At 42.5% G+C, this 15,412-nt stretch overlaps 1 protein-coding gene and 1 non-coding gene across 2 annotated transcripts in view; both read right to left on the bottom strand.

Annotated features, from left to right (window-relative positions):
- DNAH9 (dynein axonemal heavy chain 9) overlaps window positions 1-15,412 on the bottom strand; it is a 306,203-nt gene that overhangs the window by 39,809 nt on the left and 250,982 nt on the right. Inside the window, exons 60-61 of the mRNA XM_069483261.1 lie at window positions 12,223-12,416; window positions 9,406-9,554 (exon numbers count right to left, since the gene is read on the bottom strand). Coding sequence (XP_069339362.1) covers window positions 9,406-9,554; window positions 12,223-12,416 — 343 coding nt within the window. The remainder of the gene's footprint in view (window positions 1-9,405; window positions 9,555-12,222; window positions 12,417-15,412) is intronic.
- Window positions 7,831-7,967, bottom strand: LOC138392668 (U4 spliceosomal RNA). The gene has a single exon (XR_011234955.1). It is a non-coding gene; the product is annotated as a U4 spliceosomal RNA (small nuclear RNA).

The following is a 15,412-nucleotide window of genomic DNA, read 5'->3' as shown; positions in this document are numbered from 1 at the left end:
GCGCCACCATGCCCGGCTAATTTTTTCTATATATATTTTAGTTGGCCAGATAATTTCTTTCTATTTTTATAGAGACGGGGTCTCGCTCCTGCTCAGGCTGGTCTCGAACTCCTGACCTTGAGCGATCCACCCGCCTCGGCCTCCCAGAGTGCTAGGATTACAGGCGTGAGCCACCATGCCCAGCCCATATACAGCATTTTGTTTGGTGTGGGTACATGCATTTTTTGGGGTGGTGGTGGAGTGAGGACAAGGGAACAAATCCTCAGTCTGACTCTCAGGGTTTTAAAGCCCTACCCAATATCAAGAACTGTTATGTTAAAACAAAGGAACAGAGAACATGCATCAAATACCCAAAGATGGGAAAGGATTCCAAGCTTTTTAAGCATCCAAATGGAGGAAAACAGTGAATTGCCTGACAAACAGACTGCACAAGCAACGAGACAGTAAGTTTAGCTAATACACTCAGGCCAGGGACTTAGCGGAGAGTGTTTAGCTCAGCCACGTGGATTCCAAACGTGAGACTAGGAGCCCATCAGCTAAGGTGATTGGATTCAAGATGTGGGAACTATGGATGTCACCACAATATATGTTCTAAATGGGTGAATTAGAAAATAAATCAAAGAGTCAGGGAGGCAGGGAGGGAAGAAGAGAGAGAGGGAAAGAGGCACAGGTGCCTAAGTAATCTCTAGTTGATGAATAGCAATATTGCTTCTGGTAAGGAAATATCTGTTAAGATTCAGCCAAGGACAGGCTCAAGATAATGTATTCAGAGACAAATAACCAATATAGATCAAGCGGGCATTAGTTTGCCTGCGATGACAGGAAGCTTCAAATGACATGATGGAATAGTTGGAGGTCAACTGGCTAAGAACAGTAGGAAATTGCTCATAAACAGGGTATATAAAAGTTTCCAAAAGGGAAAATTCTGAATGAAAATGAAGAAACTAGATTTATCAATATGAAAGGAGCAAAGCCTCCAGGGGACAACGGAAGGAACACAGAACTCTATAAAGTGTGAAAGTCAGGAATGACTTAGCCATGGCAACAGTTCTGACGACATTCATTCATCCGTTTGCTAATTCACTCAACAAATATTTACTGAGCACGTTCTCTGTGCTGGTTACACTGTTAGACGCTGGTGAGAAAATGATGAGCAAGATGACATGGTCCCTGACCTCAAGGATGTTAGTGACAGCAGGCAGGCAAACATAAGGTAAAAATATAAAAGGATGATTACATTAGAGTTGTATTAAATGCTCCAGAGCAAACATATAGGTGCTGTAAGAACACATCATAGGGCACCAAGTGGTCTTACAGGGAGGAAGCTGGGAGTGACTGATACCTGCTGGGTGGAGGCAATAGAAGGTTGAAAACATTTCAGACAAAAGGAAGCATTTGCGCAAATGCCCTAGGTCAGGAAGGCTCCTGTGTGACTGGGGATCTGAAAGGGCTGCTGGCTGGAGTAGAGTGAGCATGAGGGAAGGTAAGATCCCCAGCCGGACAGAAAAGCCAGGGCATGCAGGCCACATGGATCATGTTAATCATGGACTTTACCTTTAGAACAGTGGGAGGCTACTAGAAAGTTTATTTATTTGTTTATTTATTTATTTTGAGACAGGGTCTCGCTCTGTCGCCCAGGCTAGAGTGTAGTGGCGTCATCATAGCTTACTGCACCTCAAACTCCTGGGCTCAATGATCCTCCTGCCTCAGCTTCCCAAAGTGCTAGGATTACAGGCATGAACTACCATGACTGGCCCTAGAAAGTTTTCAGTAGAAGAGAGATACAATCAGATTTCAGATTGAGATGACTCTGGCTGCAGGGTGGCAAAGGATTGCAGAGGGGGCGGAGCAGAGATGAGTTAGGAAGCTACTGTGATAATCCAGGTGAGAGATTATGGTGAATCAGACTGGAGGGGCAACAGGGAAAATGGAGACAATTAGATGAATTTAAACATATTTAGGGGGTAGAATCAATAGGACCAAATGTGGTGGGTGGTGGAGGAGGTGTCTGAGATGACTGATTCCCAGGTTTCTGGCATGAGTGACTTGGTGAACAGTGGCGGCACTTACCAAAAATAATAGAGCAAAATTTCTGGAGCTAAAGAGAAGTGTGACTTCCATTTGTAATGGCATGCTGAGTGCTGAGCCAATGAATGAAAGGACCCACACCTAGACGCAGCTCATGAAATTTCAGGACACAAGGTAGAGAGATGATCCTAAAAGTTTCCAGGTCACCAACAAAGAAACAAGTGAAGAATATCATTCTATTGTCATATGATCTCTCATGAGCAAAACTGGCTTCTAAAAGACAATAGAGCCATGTATCCAGAAGTCATTTTAGACTTTGCAAAACTATCAAAGTATATGGGCAAAATGGAAGACATCCAACACTTGTGTGTCCTTAGACAACCAAGGATTCAGAAATTGTATTTCTCGTGATTTTCTGAAGATTTATACCAGAATAATAAAGATAAAAATTGAAAATAAAAGACATGGGATATAAAGACAGTAGTACTAATCCAGAATATCAAGAAAAAAAGTCCCAGGATAATAGCTTCCAAGAAAGCTAAAATACAACTTATCTACGTTAGAATAGGATGCCAGTGGGCTCTAGGAGAATATCTTCAAAAAGAATAAAATGGATTATTTCATTACATAGAATGAATAAGAAGCTAGTGATAATGGTAAATGGGGCATTTACTTCTTCTCCCAAGGAAAATAAAACACAATTTGCAACTCCAGGAAAAACTAAAAGCTTTCAAAAAATTATCATCATCATCTTGACCCATAATTAAGAAATAAATGTTATGAATGATAGTAATTTGCTGCACTCTTTTCTTTTAAAGAACTTAGATATACACAACCTAGACAGGGCAAAAAGCAGATATTTCTAGAATTATAACAGTAATTCGATGTGTCCTCTGGTTAGTACTCTTGTTTTAGTGTGCACATATAACTTGGGCTTGGAGGGATTCAAAAATAAAAAATCATAAAAATTATTATCTATGAAGCAAACTGAAATTTGACATGATTTTGAACCTTTGTGGTAAGAAAATTCTTTTTTGAGAGACCCTTAGAGATTATGACATTGGATCAAAATGAAGGAAATGTAATCCTAGACATTACTTGCCTCTGCAGTGGATAACATATTTATATTCATTAGTATGTAAGTGCTCTTTGTTGATTTTCAAGTTTAAAAACTAACCCATGGACTGGGCATGCATAAAATTAATGATGGTAACAGAATAGAATGACTCTGTAATCATTCTTGACTATGTAAAAATCAAAGCATAGCTGACACAAGTCGGGAAAGGGAAGCCTTGGCTTACATGGGTGGAAATCAAAAGGAATTATCTGAAATTCATGGAATAAAAAAATAAATTTTACTAACAGTATTTAGTTATGATATATCCAGTAGAGGAAGTAAACATTTCAATATAGATTTCAAAATTTGGAAGGTGTTTTCTAAGAAGTTACATAACTTAGGTGAAATGGACAAAGTCCTAGAAAGAAACAAATTACTGTAACTGACTCAAAGAGAAACAGCAAATCTGAATAGATATAACTAGTAAAGAGATTGAACTAGTAATTTAAAAACTTCCTACTCAGAAAAGCTCAGCCTATGAGCTGGGCATGGTGGTAATCCCAGCTACTCAGGAGGCCAAGGCTGGAAGATCACTTCAGCCCAGGAGTTTGAGACGAGCCTGAGCAACATAGTAAGATCTGTCTTTATGTAACTGAAAAAAAAAAAAAAAAGAAAGAAAAGAAAAGAAAAGAAAAAAAGGAAAAGCTCAGCCCAGATGGCTTCACCACTGAATTCTACCAAACATTCATGGCAATTAATACTAATCTTTCACAAAATCTTCCAAAAGAAAAAGAATCAGAGAGAATCCTTTCCAACTCATTCTGATGTATAGAGATTAGTGGTATTATTCTGATACCAAAAACAGATAAAGACATTACAAAGAAAGAAAACAGCAGGTCAATATCCCTTGTGAATATGCATGTATGCAAATATTCTCAATAAAATACTAGCAAATTAAATCCAGTAATATGTAAAAAGGATTATACAGTAGGACTAGTTGAGACCCCAAGAATGCAAGGTTGTTTTAACTTCCAAAAATCAATTAATGTAATATACTGTATAATAGAATAAAGAAGAAAACTATATTATCACCACAATAGAAGCAGCAAAAGCACTGATAAAATCCAACATCCTTTTACAATTAAAAAAAAGAAAAATTCAACGAAGTAGAAATAGAAGGCAACTTTCTCAATCTGATAAAGGACATCTACAAAAAATTCACAGCTAACATCATATTTAATGATGAAGACTGAACTTTTCCCCTAAGATCAGGAATAAGGCAAGGATGTCCAAATTTGCCACTTCTATTTAACATTGTATTAGAAATTTTAGCCAGGGCAATTAGGCAAGAAAAAAGAAATATAAAGTCATCCATATTGGAAAGGAATAGTAAAACTACTTCTATTTGCAGATGACATGATCTTGTATCTAGAAAATCCTGAAGAATTCACCAAAAGACTGTTTGAACTAATAAACAAGTTCAGCAAGTTTGCAGGCTAAAAGAATTAATACACAAAAATTCACTAGCAATGAAACTGAAACTAAGGAAACAATTCCATTTACAACAAAATCTAAAAGAAAAAAAACTTAGAAATAAATTTGACAAACGAAGAGCAAGATTTGTACACCAAAAACCATAAACCATTCTTAAAAATTAAAGAAAACTAATAAATGGAAAAATAGTCCATGTTCATGGATCAGACTTAATATCATTCAGATGGCAATACTCCCTAAATTGTTCTACATATTCAGTGTAACACTTATTGAAATCTGAGCTGCATTTATTTTATTTTTTGCAGAAAATGACAAGCTAATCCTAAAATTTAAAAGACCCAGAGTAGCCAAAACAATCAAGGAAAGAACAAAGTTGTAGGACTCATACTTCCTGATTTCAAAATTTATTATAAAGCTATAGTAATCAAGATTGTTACTGGCATACAGATAGATGCATAGATGAATGGATAGTATTAAGAATCCAGAAATAAGCTCTTACATTGAAGGCCAATTTATTTTTCACAAAGGTTTCAAGACAATCCAATCAGGAAAGAATCCAATCAGGTACAAGAGCAATTGTATATCCACAGGCTGAAGGACAAAGCTGGACCTCTTCCCTACACCACACACAAATATTAACCAAAATGGATCATAGACCTAAATGTAATAGCTAAAAATTAAACTCTTAGAAAAAAATAAAGGAGAGTAAAACTTTGTGATCTTGAATTAGGCATTAGTTTTTCAGATACAATACAAAAGCACAAGTGACCAAAGGAAAAAATAGATAAATTGATTTTTTTTTTTTTTTGAGAAGGAAAGAGGAGTTTATTCATTTGCTGGCAAATGAGGAGGATGGATACTCCTTTCTAAAAATTCCATTGTCTTAATAATAAGCAGAAATTCAGAGCTTTTAAAGGGAAGGTTCTCAGCTTCAGGCTGTATTCTGATCAGTCCCATCTCCAGGGAAAACAATCTTGTGACTTCTGTCCACCTGGGAGGCCCACCCAGACCTCCCTGAAAATATTGATGTGTTTGAAAAATGTATTTTAGCAATAGTAAAAACTTTTGTGCTTTGAAGAATATCATTAAGAAAGTGAACAAAAACCACAGAACGGGAGAAAATATTTGCAAATCATATATCTGATAAGGAACTTGTATCCAGAATATATAAATAGTTCTTAAAACTCACAAAGGCAAGTAACCCTATTTTAAAAATGAGCAAAGAATTTGAGTAAACATTTCTCCCAAGAAGATATATAAGTGTCCTATAGGCACATAAAAAGATGCTAAACATCATTTGGGAAATGCAAATCCAAACCACAATGAGCTACCATGTCCTACTCACTATGGTGGTTATAATTAAAAGATGGACAATAACAAATATTGACAAAGATGTGCAGAAATTGGGACTTGCATATTGCTGGTAGGAATGCAGAATGGTGCAGCTGTTTTGGAAAACAGTTTGGCAGTTCCTCAAAGAGTTAGACATAAAGTTACCACATGACCCAGCAATTCTACCCCTAGGTATATGTTGAAGAGAATTGAAAACAAAAGTTCACACAAAAACTTGCACAGGGATGGTCGTGGCAGTGGCATTCACAGCAGCCAAAAGATGCAACAGCCCAGCTGTCCATCAACTGAGGAGAAATGAAGTGTGGTATCACCAACCAATGGACTATTATCTAGACGTAAAAAGGAATACAGTTCTGATACATGCAATGAGATGATTAAACTTTGAAAACATGATGCTAATTGAAAGAAGCTATCACAAGGAAGCACATTCTATATGATTTCATGTACATGAAATGTCCAGAATAGTCAAATATTTAGAGACCAGAAGGTAAGTTGATGGCTGACTAGGGCTGGGGAGGTTGTGGGATGCGATGGGGAGTGATTGCTAGAGGAGATACGGTTTCTTTTAGGGAAAACAACATTTTTCTAAAATTAGAATATCGTGATGGTTGCACAGCCTTGTGAATATCCTAAAATACTTTGAATTGCACACTTTAAATGGGTGAATTGTATGGGTTGTGAATTACATCTCCCTGAAGCTGCTGAAAAATTTGGGAGAAAGAGGAGTGTCTTGGTGAGCAGCAGTGTGTCTTGTTTGCATGGGTGGGATTTTAATTGATGGAGGTGGCTGAGTGATGACACAGAGGGGCAAATGTCACTGAAATAAGACTGCTATTACTTATGTTTCCTGAGGGCAAACAGTTTAGGACTGGCTAATTTGAATAATTCTGGTGGGTTTTGGGGCAATGGGACTACCCCTACTTGCATGATACTAGGCACTGGGTTGATTTAGGGCAGGGGGACTGTTGGCTTGGTGTGTGAGAGTTAGATAAAGGAATGGTTGGGAGTGTGGGCTCTGGGTGGTCAGGTAGCATGTGAAAGGCATGCTCCCAGGTGAGCTTTTTGCCATCTTTAACAATTGGTTGGCTTTGGGAGGAGCAGTCTAGCTCAGTTAGTGAAGCCACTAATGCCAAAGCCTCAAGGCTATAGTCAACAATAATATATTACGTAGTTTTAAATAGGCAGAAGGAGGATATTAGACATTCCCAACACAACGAAGTGACAAGTGTTTAGATGATGGATATGCTAATTATTCTGCTCTGATCACTACACAGCACATGCATCACATCATCACTATGCACCTGGTGAGTATGTCCAATTACTGTCTGTCAAAAAAAAAAAAAAAAAGAATACAGAAAATAAGAAAGTACAGTTGACCCTTGAAAAACCTGCACAGGTTTGAACTGTGCAGGTCCCCTTATACACAGAATTTTTTTCAACCAAACTCGGATAAAAGAATACAGTGGTATTGGAGAGATGCAAAACCCATGTATACAGAGGGCCGGCTTTTCGTGCACACAGGGCCCACTGTGGGACTTGAGTATGCGAAGATTTTGGTATATGCAGGGGTCCTGCAACCAATACGCCATGTATAAGGGGGACAGCTGTATAGTTAATCCATTTGGCTCTGTGATGCACGGCTGCCAGACAGAAACACACCAAATCTAAGACCACACAGATAGAACACAGTGGTCTTTTTCATATCGAGAATTGATACTGTACATAAAATCGCTAAGTTCAAAAATAGCGATATAAAATTATTAGTAAGAAAAAGAGAAGTCAGTCTCAAGACGACTAAATTCAGAAATGGACAAGAGCCTAGGCCTGGGAAGTGGGGCTGAGTATAGGGAGGGCTGGAGCTGGGGACTGTGGCTTTTCATGTTAAATTCTTCTTTGTATCTTGTTTATATAGACTGTTAAAAGTTGCCAGTGCTGTCTCTATTGCAGTCGGCACGGTGGGGTATCGGGACAAGTTTCCCATTAGCAATGACCAAGTCTGGGATCAACCCCACTGGCAACGCCATTGCTCAGAGCTGCATCTTTATTATTGATTCTTTTAAAAAATTATGAGCCGGTGTTGCTTGCATTTTTTAGGAGACTATGAAAATGCACATTAATTAGTGAATAAGATAATTCTTTTCATTATACACTTCTTACCCATTCTTTAGGGCCAAGTTAGCTTTATCTCACCTCCCTCAAAGCGCAAAGCATATGCTGTATATTCCATTCATTCCATAATGAATAATACAACGACCGCCCATGGATTTGTATTACACAGTCTGAATTATTTATTATAAAGAACTTGTTTTATAAAAACCTGTTGGGTATTTATTTAACTTTGCATAATGTCAAAGTATTGCCAGTTTTATAGTTTTGATGAGCCACTCATTTGCTTATTTCATCATTAAATATATTTAATATATAGTATGTGTGTATATATATATTTACTGAGTGCCCATCACATGAAAGACACAGTGCTAGGGAAACTGGTGGGGGGCACTAAGCAAAAAAGACACCCAATTCCCAAGGACTTCTCACTCATAGTAAGGCACAGCAGTTGCTAGACAATGCCAATGTGGCACACATAAAGACAGGGTGCTCTAGGAGCACATGGGAGGGAAACCTAGCACCTTGGCATTCGAGGGGGGCTTCCTGGATGTGGTGACATTGAAGTTGATATCTGAAGGATGAGTAGAGGCTACCCTGGTTGTGGGGATGCAGGAGTGGAAACAGCCTGTTTTAGAGAATAAAAAGTCATTAAATGTGATGGGTGCAGTACAGGGTGGGAGAGAGAGAAGTAGGGAAATGCAGTAGGCAGAATAACCAGCCCTGAAAGATGTCCACGCCCGAGTCCCTGGAGCCTGTGAGTATGTTACTTTACATGGCAAAAAGGACTCTACCGGCACGATTAAATCAATCATTCTGAGATTCGGGGATTACCCTGGATCATCTGGGTGGCTCAGTGTAATTGCAAGGGTCCTTATAAGGAAAAGAGACCCACTTATGACTTCTGACCTCCAGAATGGTAAGATTTTAAATTTCCATTGTTTTAAGCCTCCGACTTTGTGGTAATTTGTTACGGCAGCTGTAGGAAACTAATCAGGAATAGGGGAGGACAAGGGACACAAAACCATTTTAAGGAGTTTGGACTTTACTTTGAAAGGACTGTACTAGCATTTCAGAAAGATTGCTCTGGCTAGGGTGCGGGGCACAGCTGAGGTGGCGTGGAAGGGACCAGGCCTCCTGGTGACCCTGTTGCTGTGGATTCTGCCTCCGGTAGCTCAGAGTGGTCCTTCCTCTCTCTGGCAGGTGATCTTCTGGTTTTGCTCAGCAATGACCCTGACTTCTATATGTTGCACATGGTGGGTATTACACAATGATCCTTGAATTCAGAAAAGAGAGACTGATAGATCCAAAGAACGACAGGGCAGGGGGTTGGTGCAGCCGTGGCTCCACGATGGGGCCTTTCTCACCTTGACTCTCCACATCCTTTAGGGGGTCCACCCCTGGAGACAGGATAAAAAACATGGGCGTGGCTGGTCCTGATTCTTCAAATGAGGCAGCAAAATCCAGTGCTCTTCCCACCACGTATTTGCTTCCCAACTTCTCCTCAACAAAATCTCTGCCAGAAAAAAAAGTCCATATATATTTATATGTGTAAATCAATTGCAAAATTGATATACATGATATCATGATATACATTTGAGAAGTGGAGGCCTATAGAAATGAAGGTCATACTCAAGGTCAGGGGCTAAGGCAGTTACAGAGCTAGGACTGGCTCCAAGTTCACTACTTATTAAGTCAAAACTTAGCAACAGGTGCTGCTAGTTGCCAGGCTGCTCACCCGGATCCAGACTCCTGAATGCCCACCCTTCCAGGCCATCACTGCCTCCCTCCTGGGAGCCGGGGGTCTTTTCACATCACCCCATCTGCCAGGAGACTGTCAAGGCTGATGCCTTCTGAAAGCTTGTAGGCAACTAAATCCTCCATACTCAATATCCCTGCTGTCTCCTAGCCCTGCCCACCTGTTCCCTCCCAAAGGAGCTCATTTTATGCCAAACAGATCCTCACAGGTGTAACCACTTACTGAATGTCTATCCCAACTCCTGGCCTTAACTGAGACTTCCACTCTCCCTCAAGGACACTCTTTTCCCTCTAGCCTTCTCAGCTGGGCTCATTCTCCCACACCTGACATACCTCAGGGCTGGCAGGTGGCACTGGGGTCCTTCTCGCTGCCCACTGCTGTTTTCAAGCCATTCCCTCTCCACTCTTGCAGCACCTTTGAGGCTCAGGTCCCCAGGCTGTGTCACCACGACCCCTGCACATCCATGTCATCTACTGCCTGCCCCCTTGGTCACTCTGTTCATTTGCTGACTTTCTCTCGTTCAGCCGGGGTGACAGCAACATCCGTGTGGACAATCCTCTAGATTCTTAGTGATCTCGACTCAGATGATCTGCGTTTCTACCCGCCGTTCAGCCACCTAATTCCATGGCCACACCCTCACCCCTGTCATTACTTGGGAACTTTTTCTATGTCTGAAAACATAAATGCAAACGTCCCACTCTTTGACCCAAACCTCCTGTGCTTACAGTTCTTTTAACAGTTTACCCGGCTGCACCCATCCTTTGCCTGTACTGGTGCCACAACAGATGCAGGGATTTTGGTACCTTGGCCTCCCTGGAATTTCCTCTCATCCCTTATTCTTCTCACTTCTTTCCTATCCAGCATAGACTCCGTGGCCAACAACTTCTTTTGTTTTTCAAAATAACTTTATTAAGGTGTAATCAACATAGCATAAGATTTACCCATTTTAAATATACTAGCCAATGATTTTCAATAAATTTACCCAATGGTACAATCTTCACCATCATCCAGTTTTACAACGTTTCCATCACACCAGTGAGCTTCCTTATGTCTATGTAGTTAATTCCTCTTCCCAGTCCCAGGCAATCACTAACCTGCTTGCTGCCTCTATAGATCGCATGGCCTATGACCTGTAACCCTTCCCTTGCCAACACTGTCACCTCCCTTGCCTAACCATTATTCCAGCCCACCAACTGGATGTGGCCCAAGCTCTGGATCAGCTCCGAATCTGCACCTGGGCCTCTGGAGAAAACCACCCAGTGGTGAAGATTAGCACGCCACAGTGCAGGGTCTTGGCTAAGGTGGGCCCTCAATGCCACCTGGAATTCTTTGGGTTTCCCTGGTCAGTTTTCTCCCTGAACTTTTCACAGATCCTGTTTCAAATTTCTCTGCTCTTTTAAAATACCCAACCCCACCACCTTCCCTTCCACGCAAATGCAGCTGATGATCTTGTTTCCTACTTCTCAGAGAAAGTAGAAGCTGGGGGACGAAGTCCTTCTCAACTTCCTCCCATCCATTTACCACCTTAACTACAGCCACACCCACCTCTCTCTCCCTTGTTTGTGATGAAGAAATGTTTTTTCTAGAAGGATGATCCCTCCATCTGTCCTCTGAAACCCATCATCTCCTACCACATTAGATGTGGTCAGCACCCTTTTCAATGCTGACATTGATTCACACCTCTTTCCAGACTGTCCACTAAGACTGCGGTCCCCAACCCCCTGGTCCATGGCCTGTTAGGAACCAGGCTGCACAGCAGGAGGTGAACGAAGCTTCCTCTGTATTTACAGCCACTCCCCATCGCTGGAGTCACCACCTGAGCTCTGCCTCCCGTCAGATCAGCGGAGGCATTGGATTCTCATAGGAGCACAAACCCTACTGTAAACTGCACACGCGAGGGATCTAGGTTGCAGCTCCTTATGAGACTCTAATGCCTGATGATCTGAGGTGGAGCTGAGGAGGTGACGCTAACACTGGGGAGCGGCTGCAAATACAGATTATCATTAGCAGAGAGGTTTGACTGCACAGAGACCATAATAAATCAATTGCTTGCAGACTCATATCAAAACCCTATCAGTGAGTGGCAAGTGACAATGTAATAATAATAGAAATAAAGTGTGCAATAAATGTAATGTGCTAGAATCATCCCTAAACCATCCCCTTATGCCTACCCCCATCTGTGGAAAAACTGTCTTCCATGAAACCAGTCCCTGGTGCCAAAAACCTTGGGGACTGGCTGCACTAAGGCATTAAGAAAGTACGTGGCGTACACAGAGCAGCAGGCCTCACAGGATTGTGGACGTAGGTGCAAAGGCTCCCATTACTGTGCACACATGTCCCTGGAGCTCAGCCCTGCTAACCTGGCCACCCTGAGAGTGCCCCTGCCCCTGGCCTGTCCTGGGCCTTCCACCGCGCCGTTCCCTACCGCATGGCGTAGGTCATCCGGTCAGGCCGCATGGCCCTCATCATGCAGAGGCGCTGCAGGCCCATCTTGTTCTTCCACTCCTGCGGGAACTTCTCCTTCTCGGGACATTCAGACTCCACAAATTTCTTCCAGCTCTTGGCAGATCCCTCTATGTCCCGATCCAGGTTACAGAATTCCTCCATTGATGAAAGTGCCTGGGAAATTCCAGAGAATCTTGCTCTGAAATGCAGTTTCTCCGGAAAGTTGTCATTTGCATTGTGTTGGGGTTGAGAGACAAGAGGGTGTTATATACACGATTCTGTCTCATTTATACTCTTGTCTGGAGCCTTGGATCTTCCCCCAGGGAAAATCAAGGAAGAGGAAGGATATTGATCAGCTCATCCTCAGCAAACTACCCCAGTAATGGGCAAGGCTTAGCAAATAAAATTCTGGCGATATTATTAGCAGCAGAGACTGAGCCACACCTGCCTGCAGGGTATTTCATGGAAAGGGGGGAGAGAAGAGGTAGCATAATTATTCTGGTCACGGAGCCTGGACACTTAAAGTCACTCACTGACTTCTCTCGTTCAGCCCCAAACTCATTCTGCCAGCAAACCCTGTCAATTCCTTTTTTCAAATGTCTCTAAAATCATTCATTGGCTTTATATTAATGCCAGCTCTTAAAATTTCCATAGGTTGTCTATTTTTGTAAAGATTAAGTCCAAATGCATCACTTGGTAACCAGATCTCTTCACTTGGTGTCTTCAGCCAGCAAACCGGGTGTCCTATTCTGTGCCACTCTGTCCAAGCTTATCTGCCCCCAAGCTTAGAAATGCACCTGACTTGTTCCCAACTCAGTCCTTTGTTCATACTACTTTCACCGTAGATAAGATCCTGTTCTCCACCAAATTTTACTTCTTCCTTTTCTTTCATTGGCACAATTATTATTTGTTAAGGTTCTACAAGTTGTAAAGTCCAGTTCAAAAATCTGCAACCTCCCTTGGGCACATCCTCCCTATCCTAGAACACGTCAACCTCCCATCCTTTTGCAGACCACTTAGAGCTACTCACCGTGTTGATATCCTTAATAAAGAGTCTGCCTTAGTTTATAGATGTTTGACTGCTGATAGATTTTAAGCCTTATCCTTCCTCTTCCCCTTCTGCCCCACACCTGGGCAAGCTGAAAAGTGAGCCTGGGCTCTCCCTCCTTTGGCACTGGATGGAAGTTGTACCAGGCAAGCCCCTGCCCACACATAGAAACCCTCACCCCGGCCCCACCCCTAACCACCTGAAAACCCCAAGGCAGTCTCCTTTCCTGGCTCTCTCAAGCCATTTTCAGACTGCCTGTGAGCTCCCCTGCTCTGCCAGGAAAGCCTCAGTATCTGAGTACTAAGCTTTTTCATGCCCACTTGGTATGTGTGTGGCATCATCAGTCTTGATACTGGAACTGAACTTTGAGTGTGGGGGCTCCATCCTGTTTCTTCAGAGAGCCCACATCAACATCGCTCACTTAGACACTTAATTACCTGCAGTCCTGCCACCATGACTCAGCTCTGCCTGTACGTGTGGTTTTGCCAGTGAGCTTCAACGCTGGACTGCGTGTCTAAAGCCCCTGCCACAGTGCCATGAATTCTAAGGAACCCAGTACATTCTTCTTATTTGAGTTAATTCACTCACCCGTCTACTCTTGCAACATTCATGGAAGGCCTGCGGCATGGCAGGTACTGGGGGTACAAGGTGAGCGACAAGCACAGACGTACTTTCTGGCAGCTTGCAGTGGAGAGCAGGGAAGAACATTTTAAGGAAAGGATCAAAGGGAGCCAAAGCCTGGTGGAGGGAGAGCGTAGGGCTCAGAGGGAGCAGAGTGATCGCGGTCTGAGTCCAGCCGCTGACAAGGACAGCTGCAGAAGGATGGACGCCTGACCTGGGCTTGCCTACGCTCCTTTCCAGTGGGGATATAAACCCATGTTCTGGCTTAACATATCCTTTCATGTGGGCTCTGTGGCTTCCCACTTTCCCCCTGACCGCTCAGAGCAGGGGAGGTACCCTCGGTGCTGATCCGCGGTGTGGGGCGCAGGGAGAGGTGGAGTGAGAGAGGTGGAGAGTGCACCAGGGGAGAGCAGGTCTGGCCGCAGCACCACCATTAAGGAGCCAGTGCACTTGGCGCCTGTTCTGAAACCTTTGTGGTCTTTGGTTTTTTTCCATTTGGAAAATGAGGCCAAGTGATCCTGGTCTGCCATACCTCATACTCTAATGTAGATACAAGTGCTTGGAAGACCACGAAGCCCTCCCTCATTCTTCCTTGGAGGCTCCCAGAGCTATTGAACTGCAATTGCTGGTTTACTTGTCTGTTACTCCCACAAGATTGTGAGTTCCCTGTGGGCAAGAACTTGCGCAGGCATCTTTGTATGCCTTCGGCCCCGCGGGGTGCCTGGCACTTAGGAAGTGCTCTGTTAATAAGGTTTGACATCTGCCTGGACAGCAGGACGGCTCTTGACAGGCTGAGAAAGCTGCAGCTGCTGTAATTATTCCTCTCTGCGCTGTGGAACTAACTTTCATCTTCTTCCAGGCAGCCGCTCACCCCCCCTTCCCAGCTTGCATCACCATTAACCCTTCTGCAGCCCTGCTCCCCCCTCTGGCACCTTCACAAAGCTGAGCAAATTACACTGTGATCAGTGCTCCCAGCTGCCAGGGCTGGGTCTGAAACACACTTTCTTGAAGCTCTGGATTGGACACAATTGCAACATTTAATCTTCCAAATGAGGGAAAGGGATTTCTAGCCTTCTAATAAGCTAAATGGAAATGACTAATTAACCTAATTACTTTGGACTGTGTAGCAAAATACAACTGCGCTAAATTGGCAACCGGAGTGGTAGTGCGGGGCCTTTTCAAAGGCTAACAAAGGCGTTCATCACAGATGAGATTTTCTAACGGAGGACAGAACATGCCCATTACCTTAAAGTTCAGCATTCGATGGGACTTAAAAAAATTCTTACAAAAGAAAAAAAAAACAAAAGCAGTATTGTATCATAAAGATTCCATTCATTACCTGCTTATTAGTTCTTCTGGGGAAACAGGCAATCAATCTATCTCATAGACAGAATGCTTTAAAACATTTTTAATCATGTCCTATTCAATTATACTTATTTTGTTTCTTTAGGCTAAAATCCAACTGAACACTTAAAAAGGGCATTCATCAAAGGTTTCGACA

Source organism: Eulemur rufifrons, chromosome 9 (assembly GCF_041146395.1).
Source record: "Eulemur rufifrons isolate Redbay chromosome 9, OSU_ERuf_1, whole genome shotgun sequence".
Taxonomy (NCBI): domain Eukaryota; kingdom Metazoa; phylum Chordata; class Mammalia; order Primates; family Lemuridae; genus Eulemur; species Eulemur rufifrons.
The sequence above is the reverse complement of the archived record's forward strand: the minus strand, read 5'-3'. Positions and strand labels throughout refer to the sequence as shown.